This window comes from Dipodomys merriami, unplaced genomic scaffold (assembly GCF_024711535.1).
Source record: "Dipodomys merriami isolate MVZ:Mamm:240054 unplaced genomic scaffold, mDipMer1.0.p SCAF_525, whole genome shotgun sequence".
In the NCBI taxonomy this organism is placed as follows: domain Eukaryota; kingdom Metazoa; phylum Chordata; class Mammalia; order Rodentia; family Heteromyidae; genus Dipodomys; species Dipodomys merriami.
Genome location: NW_027206097.1, coordinates 315,330 through 329,746, shown reverse-complemented (window position 1 = coordinate 329,746; position 14,417 = coordinate 315,330). Strand labels below are relative to the sequence as shown.

Sequence of the window (14,417 nt, the reverse complement as noted above, 5' to 3'; positions counted from 1 at the left end):
GTGTTCCTGGCTCACTCTGTAAAAGCCTAGTAGAATTACCATTACAAACACATTTGCCCATCCACAATATTCGAAAAGAACTTGAATTTCTATACCTTAATAGGAAAAAAAAATTTGTTCCATTTTAAGGAGGAGCATATTTTGCTGGTTTGAAAGAATATGATGCATACAGTTTTCTAGCAATTTTCTTTCTTTTTACAGCAGTATCTTTGCTGTACTCTTGCTGATGGCTGCTAGATTTTAATTTATTTGTTTCCCTACTTGATAACATTATTGATTCTGATTTCAGTTTTTCATTTGTTTTTTCCCCATGTAACATTGGTGAAGGATCCAGGAATATGACACAAAAGTGGAATAAACATTAATTTTGTGCAAAAAAAAAAAAAAAGAATTGGTTGCTCTTTTGGTTGGTAATGTGGCTTGCATTGCATGAAGCCCTAGGTTCAATTCCTCAGTATCACATAAACAGAAAAAGCTGGAAGTGGTGCTGTGGCTGTAGAGAGCTAGCTTGAGCAAAAGCAGCTTAGAGACAGTGTTTAAGCCCTGACTTTAAGTCCCAGAACTGGCAAAAAAATAAACTTATTTTTTTCTTTTTTGATGTGTTTCATGTAAATAACTAGTACACTTATATAAACTTTCTTTTTTCTTGGCCAGTCTTGGGGCTTGAAGTCAGGGCCTAGACACTGTCCCTGAGCTTTTTTGCCCAAGGTTAATACTCTACTTCTATTCTTTTGGTAGTTAATTTAAGTGTCTCAGACTTTCCTGCCTAGGATGGCTTTTGTATTTCGATTCTCAAACCTCAGCTTCTTAAGACAGGCCGTAAACTCTTAATACTTGAATTTAAACTGGGCATTAGTACCTCACCCCTGTAATCCTAGCTACTCAAAAGTCTGAAACCTGAGGATCATTGTTAGGCTTAAAGCCAGCCTAGTCAGCAAAGTCCCTAAGACATTTCTCTTCACTTAACCACTAAACAAACAAAAACAACAAAAAACAGCAATGGTTCAAATTGTAATGTGAAAATGTCAAGAACTTTAAAATTGGTCACTATTTTTTCAGATATGTGTACCTCTAAATACTAGATTTACTACACTATCCCAATAGGATGTTATATGAAACCTGTTTAAATATACTAATAACACATAATTGCTCTTTTGTACATTATTAGTTTTATTCATGTATTTATCACTTGCTCGCTCTTTGACAACTAGAACTTTTCTCTTACCTCATGGACTTCCTTTAATGAGGCCTTTCTGATTACAGTTGCTCATATTTTATCACCTTACTTGAAAGGTATTTTTGCAAGGCCTACAGTTTTAGGTTAATAGTCATTTTTCCTGGCCATATTAGAACTGTCCTTCCGTTGTGTATATGATTCTTCTGCTACTGTTGGGAAGTGACCAGTCAATTGAACCTTCTTTCTTTTGAAAGTAATCTGTTTTTTTCTACTCCTAGCTGCTCAAGTCTTGTCTATGAAACTTTTCTTAAGTTCTGTAAACATTCTATAGACTACCTCTTTTAAATATTGGCTCTTCACCATACCTTTTTCATTTCTGGAATTCTGACTAAATATGTATCATAGACATTCTCTATTACTCTATGTATTCCAAATTTATTGCTTGTCTGTTTTTTCAAAAACTAAAAGGCTTTATAACAAAATCTACTCAAGGTTTTACAAGTGATCCAAAACTTACCAAATTCTATTATCTCTATTATTTTAAGGTATGGTTCTATTGTTTTTGCTCATTTCATTTCCTTATTTGATTATTAACTCTGTGTGCTGCTCTTTTCTTGAAATATGATCTTCATTGGCTTATGGTAGTTGTCTGTGAAACCAATATGCTACAATTTACAATTAGGGGTTACTTTAGTCACCAAGATAGTGTGAATCTTCATCCAAAAGGTGTGAATCCAGGCTGCCTAACTCCAGCTTTTCACACAGAACCACCAGGGAGTACTGTATTTCATAAGGAAGAGGGTGGGGAAGCAAATTAAGTTATCTTTTACTGACAGCTTATTCCTTTTTGGTATAAATTTAATAGCACAAGAACTTATTTAAGAATCCTCAATTTCTGGGTGGGGAGAAGATGGGGGGGGCAGGGGGAGGATGGGAAGGGATGGGGAGGGGAAACAAAGGAGGAGGCCACAATGTTTGATAAGAAATGTACTCATTACCTTGCCCATGTAATTGTAACCCCTCTGTACAGTATTTTCATAATAAAAAATAAATAAATAAAAAGACAAAAAAAAAAAAAAAAAAAAAAAAAGAATCCTCAATTTGGGCTGATCCCAGGCTTGTGTCTTTCACCTGTTTGTATAGTTTTTGCCAGGGTGACCTATTCAAATTCCCCATATACTACGCGCGTGCGTGTGTGTTTGTGTGTGTATTTTTTTTTTTTTTTGGTCAATCGTGGGGCTTGAATTCTGGGCCTGGGGCTGTCCCTCAGCTCATCAGCTCAAGACTAGCACTCTACCACTCTACCACAGCGCCACTTCTGGTTTTCTGGTGGTTAATTGGAGATCAGTCTCATGGACTTTCCTGCCTGGGCTAGCTTTGAACTGTGATCCTGAGATCTCAGCCTCCGGAGTAGCTACGATTACAGGCATGAGTCACAGGTGCCCAGGCTTCTTCAATGATATTAATAGCAAACCTTGACTCAGTATTCCATTTCTCTAATAATAAATTATCATGCAGATCTTTGGATATTCTTTCCTTTTTAAGCCAGTATTTGTAATCTACATATCACACTTTCCTATACAACTATGTAATAATTCATCAGGGTTCAGATCTGAGTTTTCTCATTTCTTTATTTCCTGTGTCACTAGTTTACCTTACATTACAAACATCCATTTACAGATAGCTATTCTCCTAACAGCCTCCTAAAAGAATTTCTAGCTTATACAAATGATATGACATTTATCTAGTAGTAGCAAAGCTCTGCTTTGTATATATTCTATATCTTTGGTTCTCCATGCTAGTTTCTATAATTCTTCTCCCAATCCATTCTTGGTCATGTGTAAAACTCTGCATGTAAAGTTTAAATAAATGCCAAGCTAAGCTGGGTGCCAGTGGTTCATACCTGTAATCCTAGCTACTCAGGAGGGTGAAATCTGAGGATCCTGGTTCAAAGCCAGACAGGGCAGGAAAGTCTGTGAGACTCTGATCTCCAATTAATCACAGAAAAAGCCAGAAGTGGAGCTGTGGTTCAAGCGGTAGAGTGGAAGCCTTGAGCAAAAGGAGCTCAGGGACAGCACCCAGGCACAAAGTTCAAGGCTAGAACCAGAAAAAAAAAAATCTAAACTATGTAATGTAGTCCAAATATTGGTGCATAATCAAACTACTGCCTACACTTCATAATAACCTTACACCATGGACAGATTTTTTTCAGTTTCTCAAATATGCCAAATACTTTTTTGTTGTTGTTGGTTATGGGACTTGGAACTCAGGACCACAGTGCTGTCCCTGAGCTCTTCTGCTCAAGGTTAGTGCTCTACTACTTTGAGCCACATCTCCACTTTTGGTATTCTAGTAGTTAACTGGAGATAAGAGTTTCATGGTTTTTCCTCCTTGGGCTGGCTTTGAACCACAATCTTCAGATCTGAGCTTCCTGAGTAGCTTGGATTATAAGCATGAGTCACCAGTTCCCAGCAATTATGCCAAATTCTTTCCCACTCCAGATCATGGATACTTAGTCCTCTCTTCTTGGGATATGATTCCTTGTCTTTGCATGGTTAATTCTTGCATTTCAGATTTCACTATAACTTGATTCTATCAGATGACTTCCCCGATTACCTAATGCAACACTATCTTGTGTTTTTTAAAAATAATATTTATTATAATTAATGATTGAGTACTTACTGTATGGTCATTTAAGTATCTGGAACATTTACTAAATGATCTCGCTTCTTTTCAATATACCCATGGGAAAAGTATAAGTCTTACGAGAAGTGACACCAAAGAAAGTGAAGCAACACTGATTACACAGGTAAGAATCAGGTCAAGATGAGATAGATGTTCAGATATATCCATAATGCTTAAAGTTAGGTGACAAAGATTATTTTATATTATATGCAAATTATATAACATATAAGGGAAAAGGAAGAAAGAAATGAGGAGCCAAAAAAGAAAGCATATATCTAATTGATGATGTGAAGCCCATGGGCAAGGAGTTCCCTCTATTCTACCACAGCCGACCAGCTTTCCATTCCATAACTCTAACTATTTCTGACCAGTATAATTTTCCTGTTTGGCATAAAATGTTATATAACTTTCCCTAATCATTTTATCTCACTACTTAACTTCCAGGGCCTTTCTGAAAACTTTAATGGCAGAAAAAGATCCCTTGTTATCTCTGTAGCCCTTTAATTCATTTCCAAAGAAATGCAGTTACTCAGTAAACTATTGCATATATCTCATTCTTCTACCTTGACTACCAGGATAAAAGCCACATTTTAGGGTAATATTGTAAGTTATCTAGAACAAGGTTTCAGGTATTTATTATATTTATAGCACCACAGTAGTGGCTGAGCAAGGAGAAATGGCCAGTTTAATACTCTCCTAGCCCCACACCATTTCTACTGTTGCAGAGCCTACATCACAGACTAAGATAAAGTGGGATCTCTAGAGCTACTAGCCCATGCAGCTGTGGTAATAGCCACATTAAAGAATGAGTACATAAATTAAATCTATCCACGGTAACTTCACTTTTTAATTTCTTCATAGGAAGGGCCACTTTGTTTCCACCTGAAAAGAGCGAGCATGAATGAGAAAAAGACTTTTTCATAATTACAATATTCACTAACCTGTCTATTAAACTTATTTCTTAGATTGGTGACTATCAAATACATCAAATACATTTCAAACTAAATATAATTTATTTATATTCAAAATTTCATAAAGTAATGCAGTTTACAAAATGCAAGCATTATTATACAACTAATCAGAAGAAAGATGTTGGCCAGAAACTATTACCTTTATGGCTGTGAGTGAGTTTTCCTCTTCTTCTGACAATAGATCCTGTTCGTGATAATATAAGCCATCACTGATAACTCTAGCAAGTTCCAATGTAATTTCTGCACGAGATGTGTGGTTGCCTATTTGATCTTCTCCAGGATGTTTTCTCAAATGTGGTGGTGTCTGAGTTACAATCAAAATCTTGTTTAAGTCCTGGTCATCAATTTCATAATCAGAATCATTATCAGACCAATCATTAAGTGTGTTTTTTGGTCCTATTTGTTCCATCTCTTCATCAAATAAAAAATTAAGTTCTTGTTCTACTGGAAAATATAGCTGATTTGATGTCTCTTCACATACAGATACTGATTCCTGAAGTTAAAAAAAAACATGACTTTTATGAAAGACTGTTTCTATCACTTTTAAAATAAATGTGATATAACAATATTATAAATAGGTAACATCAAGACAAATTCTAAAGGAAAACTTAGTAGTATTAGTTTGGCCTAATAAAAGGAATTACTAAAGCTGGATACCACCAGTAGCTCACACCTATCATCCTAGCTACTCAGGAGGCTGAGATCTGAGGATCACAGTTCAAAGCCAGGCAAAAAGTCCTCCTGAGATTCTTATCTCCAATTAACCACTCAAAAACCAGAAGTGGTGCTGTGCCTCAAAGTGGTAGAACACTAGGCTTGAGCACAAAGAGGCTCAGGGACAGCACATTAAATTCAGAGTTAAATAGAAAACTAAAGAAAAATGAAATTTAATTATAAGAGGATTATAATAAAGTCTTTTAGATTTGGGATGGTCCTTAGATCATCCTAATATTGAACTGTTTCTCTTCAATTAGGCCATGAAAAAAATGCCAGAAAGGGGTAACATTGTCTGAAAAGAAATGTACTCTTTACCTGAGTTACATTATTATAACACCTCTATATATTGTCTTTACAATAATAAAAAAGGAGAGAGACACCTAGAGAGGTGAATTTATTTGCCCATTAATTCAGAATTTGAACATAGAATCTTGCACTTGCTCAGCTGGCATTATACTTCTTAATCTACACTCCCAGCCCTGTTTGTTTTGTTTTTCATTTGTAGGTTATTTTGGAGATGGGAGTCTAGGGACTTTTCTGCCTGAGAGAGCTTCCAACCTTGATTCCTCTGGTTCTCAGCTAGGATTACACCATGTGAGCCATCATGTTTTTTGGCTAGAACCCACTAATCAGCTAGAAACTAAGTCTTTTTACTTTCAGGTTCAGTGTCCTTTGGTAGTCTAAAACTGCTTTCATATATGCATATGTGTATATATAGTTATATATATGTATTTGTATGTGGACATATGTGTAAATACATGGGCTACTGAAGCTCTTGATTGGCCTTTTCTGCTCAAGGTTGATGCTCTACTACTTCAGCAAATATTCCAATTCCAGCTTTTTCCTGGCTAATTGGACCTAAGAGTACCCTACATTTGCCTAAATTGGCTCTGAACCTCAATCTTCACATCTCAGCCTCCTGAGTAGCAAGAACTGCAGGCATGAGCTATACTAGCACCAGCTAATCTGATTGCTTTTCATCTCACAATACAATAGTCTCTTAGTTGATCCCTCTATATTGCTCCCTATCCCACCCTAATTGTCCTGATTTTCACATCATCTTTCACTGTCACTTTGCTTTTCCCCCAAGGCTAGTGCCCTATCAGCTGAACCAAACCTCCACTTCTGGCATTTTGCTGGTTAATTAGAGGTAAGAAGAGTCCCAGAGACTCTTCTTCCCAGGCTGGCCTAAAACAGAGATCAGATCCTCAGATCTCAGTTTCCTCAGTAACTAGGAACACAGGTTATGAGGCCTAGGGAGGGAGGGAGGGAGGAAGGGAGAGGGAGAGAGAGAGAGAGACAGAGAGAGAGAGACAGAGACAGAGAGAGAGAGAGTGAGTTGCTGATACCACTTAGTTAGTTGGCTTCTTGCCCAGGCAGGCTTCAAGAAGAGATCCTCCAGTCTCAGCATTCTTAGTAGCTAGGATTACAGGTTTTTGTTTTTTATTCATCTCTCTCTCTTTTTTTTTATGACAATCTTACAACTGTGGTTAAATGAACAGCTATTATTTTAAGAGAATTCCATAGGTCTATAACTACAGGTACGTTAAGCTATGTGTTTAATTTCTATCTAAATGTTCACATATTTTCAGAGTTAAAATATAAGGTTAATTTATGCAAAACGCTAAGTGCTCTTTTTCATGCCATGTACATTAAGCTAAATGAACACTACTGTGTATAGAAGATACATTTGTACAATTTGACACGTCTCTTGGGCTCACTGTTATTGTTCACTAAATGTGTAAGTTGTGATGTTTCTCAGTCCTATACAGTACACTTCTATTGTACCTAGACAGCTCTAAATTTTACTCCACAAGTTAATATTTTTTGTGACATCTATTTTAACTGTGTTAGTAACTGTTGGTGGGTCATTTATATATTGAACATATTTGTGTTCCCAAACAAAAGTATACAATCCTAAACTGCCAAACACGGGAGAGCACTTCACCAAGCCAGTCACCTCTAAATTGTACCCTTGTGTGTAGGTTTGTGTGTCTGTGTTCCTAATCATAACCAAGAAAACCTAATGGTACAGGTATAATGTCGTCATTCATAAAATGCCATATGTACTATAAATAACAAGCCTGTTCTGTCAACTAATAAGCTGTTTTTCAAATTTTAACCACAGTTTTTGTCAGTGTGGATCCTTCTTTATGGCATCTAGAGTAAATTCATGGAAAACAACTCTAGTAAGCACTTGTTTATAAGGTTGGTTCTATTTATATAACATTGACTCTGATGCTGAAAATAGCCAAGGACACTAATGAAATTTGTTCTCTACAGCTTAATGTAGTGTATCATATTCTAAATGAACTGCTTTTGAGAAAAATTAAAAAACTGGAAACACTTAGCAAGGAAGCTGAGGTCTGTGACCTTAACCTGTGGAGACTTACTACAGTATGCAGATGATCTCTCCTTAATTTCATGGGGTCTGTAGACACTGCATCTCTCCACAAAAGACATAATATCTCTCTAAACAAAGTGTAGGTAAATACCTAGCCCACCTTCTAACTTCAGTGGATCTGATTTTTTTTCTAACTTTCTGAGGAGAAAAAGCTCAAAACTTACCTGTGGAATGCCTGGGCCTTGACACAAATGACTAAGCCCCTTTTAAGATTATCCAGGACCTGGCTGGAAAGCAATAAAAAAGCTTCTCAAAAGGTATACTGGTACCTGCCCTAGGCATGGGAAATTCAGATCTAGATAAACTATCATTCTATATGCAACTAAAAGGCAAGGCTGATATGAGAGTTCTCATTCAAAGCTAGGGAAAATTACACAGCCTATGCTTATTTTTAAAAACTCTTAGATGTTGCTGTATCCACAGACATGCTTCTTGGATTTATATTTCAAAAACAGCCTAATAAATCAAGGACTAAAAAGTTTTGCATCTGAGTCATGACAGGATTTAAATCAACCTTCCACCTCCCAGAGACACTCAACATTAAAGTAAAACACTGTTCATAGAGGGTAGCTGTAACTTAATCAGTAAATCTAAAATAAACAGACTTAGGTTGCCATCTTTGGAGTAGTTATCAATCCACTATGTGCTCTTTATGAATGGGAAGTATTTTCAATTAACATCACAATCTTTACTGTTTTATTGTTCTTCTAAAATATATTAAATGAGCTTTGTCTATATAGAAAGTCCAGGTTTTCACAAACATTGCTTTTTATGTCTCTCTTAGTAAAAAGAACAGTTTGATGTCTTCTAGTCTTGATGGACACAACGCAATATATCCTATAACTTCCTAAACAAGAAAAGAAAACTGACCTTTTGGTTCCCTTGCTAGATAGGCCAGAAGTAGAACAGATGAGAAACAGGAAAATTATCCCCACCATACTTCCTTTTAAATGTTGTAAGATTAGGATATGTGAAGTGCCTTCTAAATGGTAAAAGTCGGGAAACTCTTCAAGGATGGAAAAGGACAAAGAGCGTCTATGGCAAAAGGAAGTCCTGAAAACTTACCTTAAATATGTTCAAAAATGAAAGAGGAACTTTAAAAATAAGTACAATAGCTGGGCACTAGTGGCTCATGCCTATAATCCTAGCTACTCAGGTGGTTGAGATCTGGAAGCATAAGAATCTTACCTCCAATAAACTACCCAAAAAAACCTCAAGTGGAACTGTGGCTCAAGTGGTAGAGCACTCACCTTGAGCAAAAGAAGCTCAGGGACAACGACCAGGCCTAGAGTTCAAGCCCTAGGACTGGAAAACAAACAAACAAAAAAATTAGTATAATAGCTGGGTATCTACTAGTGGTTCACATCTGTAATCCTAGCTACTTAGGAGGCTGAGATGTGAGGTTTGAAACCAACCCAGACAGGAAATTCTTGTATTTAAGAGATTCTCATATCTTAAAAAAAAAGCTAGAACTGGGCATGTGACTCAAATAGTTGAGGACCAATCTCGAGCAAAAGAGCCAAACAAGAGCATAAGGCCCTAATTTCAAGCCCTAGTACCAGCAACAATTTTTTTTTTTAATAAAATGGGTTTCTTCTACATAACAATTCTAACATTTTAACTTTTCCAAATTTTAGACTTGTATCTGACAAATAAAACATCACCAACTGTACTCAGGTTACACCATGGTTCATCTGACTTAGTATAACATACCTTTAATTTCACTGGGAATGGGCTGTGTTGCTTTTTTACTTCCATCCATGGTTCTGAATCCAAGTCAGGTAAACTGGTAGATAAACCTCTAGACATTGCTTGAAGATTACTTGTTTCATTCTTCTGATGTGGGCTCAATGGACTTCCAATTCTTGGAGAAATTGGGGCAGACCCTATAATTTTAAATTAGTTCTATGTTAAAATGGTTTTCCTTGCTTATGAAATACATTTTCACAAGCATTCTAACTTCAAGAGTATCAGTATGAATAACTAATTATGATGGTAATCTATTTGGGAATCAAGTTATCAGTGAAATCTTTTTAAGTAAAGATTAAGACCAGTAAGTCATAATTAAATCAAATTTCAACTGCTCTTAGATCATAGTTATTCCATAGCATTAAGTCAAAATTAGTTTATTATTTCACTAGGACTTAGTTATTACTCCTACTTTACATATTTAACAAGATTAATGTACTAAATGAAGGCTATCCAAATATCATCTTGGCTCATAATGAATACTGAAAAGTACATGTCACTATACTGAAGTGTACAACTTCAGCAATAACTTTCAAAATATCTAAAAAGTGTTGGAATTTAAAAGGTCCTTCTTTTCCATACTAGAAATGCCAGTTTATTTCAAATAAAAATGTATTTCTATAAAATTCAAGTTTTCTTCATATTTTTTAAAAGCTACAGCATTTTTAAGTTTTATATTTTCATGCTCAGAAAGATGATGCAATATGGACTTGTTTTTAAAAGTACATATTGAAACATGTCACAAACCTGAAAAACACAAATTTTTAATGTAAAACTGCAAGTCATTGTTTATCCTCAATTCATTGAAAACTACACAGTTCAATGTTACATCAGAAAGCTGAAATAAGTCAATACCAACAATCTTTTCATTTATTAGAGGCATACTGCAGGACTGGGTAAAAGTGCTCTGAAATTTTTACTTCCATGTACATGAAGGCTTTAGAATATTTTACTTTTAAAAAGAGACATATTTCTGAAAAGAAAAGCTTCTAAAACTCTGCTTTCAATACAGTAGACCTTGACTGTAGGTATAGCTGTGTCAGAGAACCTGCCTTCCATGTGAGGCCCTGGATCAATATCCAGTGCCACAAAACAAGCTAAAACACACAACAATCAATTTTTGTACACATCTGTGGCTAGCTGGGGCTGGAGAGTGGTATGAATGGTACAGACTGACTGTGAAGATACCAGAAGATTTGGAGGTGACAGGAATTTGTTATATCTTAATTGTACTGTTAGAATCACAATAGTATACTGGTCAGAACTATATTCTTAAACTGGATGTGCGTAAATTACAAGTTAAAATTGTTTGAAAAAGTTTTTGTAATAAGAAAATTTTGCAACTAGCTATATGCAATTACTGACCTCTTAAAAGGTCAGTAATTTTTAAAGGTGCTCAGAACAAGTGTAAAATGTACATCAGAAAATACCTGGTATCTTACCTTCTCAAATACTATCAAAGTTTAGCACTGAGTGTATGTTGTAAATAATATGTAGATATAATAAAACTAAAATATCTAATAAAAATAGCAAACTTAAATGTTTTGTAGCAACTATTTCTATTGGATACTGCTGTTCTATATCATTCTTGACCCGGTATATCAACTGATCCTTTTTTTGGCTGGTCTTGAGGCTTGAACTCAGTGCCTGAGCTTCTTTTGCTCAAGGCTAGTGCTCTACCACTTGAGCCACAGCACCACTTCGGGCTTGTTCTGTGGTACTGAGGAATCAAACCCAGGGCTTTGTGCATGCTAGGCAAGCACTCTACCGCTAAACCACATTCCCAGCCCCTCAACTGGTCCTTTACAAATAATTCAAATGGAATACAAGGTTTAGATTTCTTCACAATGCTAAAGCTGCATGGTTAGAAAAAAAAAACATGAATTCATGGATACTTCCTAACAGTATGAATTTGTAAATTTGGTAAATAAAACTTTAAAAAGGAGACAATCACATTATCCTGCAGCATTTGAGGAATGACTTTGCTCCCTACACAACTACTGTGTGAAATACCTAAATTACTACATATACGAATGATACATTTACAAATGACAAGAACAGCAACTAGCATATGGTATAAAAATCAGTAATTACTATTTTAATGTAGAAACGTAATCTTCTAACATCCACTTCATGGTCTGTCATGTAATCATCCCCAAATGTTCATTAAGCTTGAACTACACTTCCACCATATGTTTCATTGTTTGCAAAACATATGTTCTTAGAAATGGAATTATATTAAGATATCAAAGAATTTGGATAAGATGAAAATTTAAGACTTCTAGTTATATTTCTTTTTTTTTTTTTTTTTGTCGGTCGTGGGGCTTGAACTCTGGGCCTGGGCGCTGTCCCTCAGCTCTTCAGCTGAAGGCGAGCGCTCTACCACTTGAGCTACAGCGCCACTTCCAAAATTTAAGACTTCTAATAGGATGTTTTATATTGGCTTATTCATATGCTCTGTATGGTTTTCTACACCCTTATTTAGTATATAAAAATATACTAAATGATATATTGGTAGAGTTTAAGAGTAATAGCCAACCACATATCTTTCTAGACCGAAGTAATTTGAATTATCAAATCTATTTATGTAGATGTAAATTATTAGGACACATACTTTAACGATTTCTTAGTTACATTTTGTGAAAACAGAAAATTCACCTTTCCCGTTTTTCCACTAAAATTTTCAGCTTGGCTTTCCAAATATAAATTGCTATATACACTCTTATGTAGTATGACTTTTTTCCCCTTCATCAGGAGATCACAGTTCTGAAGAACCACAAGCACTTTCCAAAGGATTATATAGTTTTTGTGTGGCATTTTCAAACATTTCCGCTTATCATTTTCAAAGGAAATCACACCGCTTACTTAATAATCATGATTTTTAAAGGAAAAACAGAATCAAGATTGTCAGGAAACCGAGTTCTCAATTTGATGATTAAGATCCTTAAGTTGATAGCACAACACTACGTCCACTAACAGAGGAAAACCTCATTTCAAAAGTCATCTTACCATTCTCATAATCAACCTTTTGTGGTGCATTAAGGTCTTCTGCTCAGTGCAAATGTCAACCCATGTTACAATTCAACCTCCAAAGAGGAAAAAATAGAATTTAAATCTTTGATAAAGAGGATGGATTATAATATTTTACAACATTAAAATCTTGAAAGGTTATGTTGTCCAAGGTTATGTTTTTAAAGGTAGCTACACTTGACAGTCTTATTTTCCCATTTCTTTTTCCTTAAACATTTTTTTTTTTTTGGTATGGGTACTAGGGCTTGAACTCAAGGTCTGGGCTCTGTCCCTTAGCTTTTCTCAGTCAAGGCTGGTGCTCTACCACTTGAGCCACTTCGTTTTTGCTGGTTAGAGATAGGAGTCTCATGGACTTTCCTGCTTGGGCTGGCTTTGAACCATGATCTTCAGCTTCCTGAACAGCTACGATTACAGGAATGAGCCACTGGTTCCTGGTGACTTCTCATCTCATTTCTACTTCACTTTTTTGGTCACACACCAGTTCTCCATTGACTTTAGGAAACTAGGTTTTCTTATCACAAGTGAATTGTTACAGTCAAAATTTTGGGATTCATAGAGAAAGCTTATATACATATTTAGTCCTATGACCTAAAATAAATCAACATAATTCTATGACACTCCATTCTTTATTTCATTCATTTAATCACCTACCTTCTTATAACATTGTATAAAAAAATCTAATATTTGGCCAGACACCAGGTAATAAAGTCCTTGAGACTCTTATCTCCAATTAACCACCAAAGCTGAAAATGGAACTGTGGCTCAAGTGGTAGAACACTAACCTTGAGTGAAAAGGCTCAGGGACAGCACCCAGGCACCGACTTCAAGCCTCAGGACTGTGAGACATGCACACATACATGCACACGCACACACACACACACTCATAACATTTGTGAACTTTTATTATTCCCTGACTTTTTGGTGGATGTATGTGAATGTCATTAGTATGTTTTAAAAAAATCACAAAAATGTACAAAGCATTGATTTTATTCTTGCAATTTTATTAATAATGCACAAATGGTTAAGAGACAGGCATCACCAACTTGACTGACCTATCTTTGCTATCCTGAGGGAAAGGGATTTTCTATTGTATCCCACTTACCCAACAACTGCTCATAAGATGGCTGAAAAATATCATCTTGGACCCAAGTTTACACAATAAATAAATGTAACTTATACAGTCATTATATCTTTTTAAAAAATAAACAAAAAATTAAAACAATGTCACTTTTCTTCAACATTTAAAACACTCACCCAAATTTCTAACTGGAAATAGAAGAGACTAACAAGAAATATGAGATAAAAGTATCTTTGAAACTGTCCATCATGGTTTATTGATGGGCAGCTCTCTCATACTGGTGTATAAAAATACATTTCTTAAGAGTAAAGGAAAAAATACCCTTATTTATTTCTTAAATTTCTTACTACTTACGTGTTCACATTTAATAATCTTACAGTCCATGTGAAACACCATGACAACATGTGTTTTGCACTGTACTTACTGAAAGGAAAATCAAATAGCAAAGGAGCTAACAACCTGGGAAATGCTACTCAATCCTCTCTTTCTGCTTTATTGATCTGGGCACAAGTATATATGCTTGGAAACAAAACACAGAATCTTGCAGTATTTCCACAATGATAAAATTAACTTTCCCACCGTGAATAAAAGTAGCCCATGAAGCCC

At 35.5% G+C, this 14,417-nt stretch overlaps 1 protein-coding gene across 1 annotated transcript in view; it reads right to left on the bottom strand.

The window, feature by feature from the left end:
• The window catches only part of LOC138811414 (la-related protein 1B-like), an 80,312-nt gene that overhangs the window by 35,906 nt on the left and 29,989 nt on the right, over positions 1-14,417 (bottom strand). The window contains 2 exon segments of the mRNA XM_069999164.1: positions 4,973-5,326; positions 9,668-9,840. Of these exon segments, the coding sequence (XP_069855265.1) occupies positions 4,973-5,326; positions 9,668-9,840 (527 nt within the window).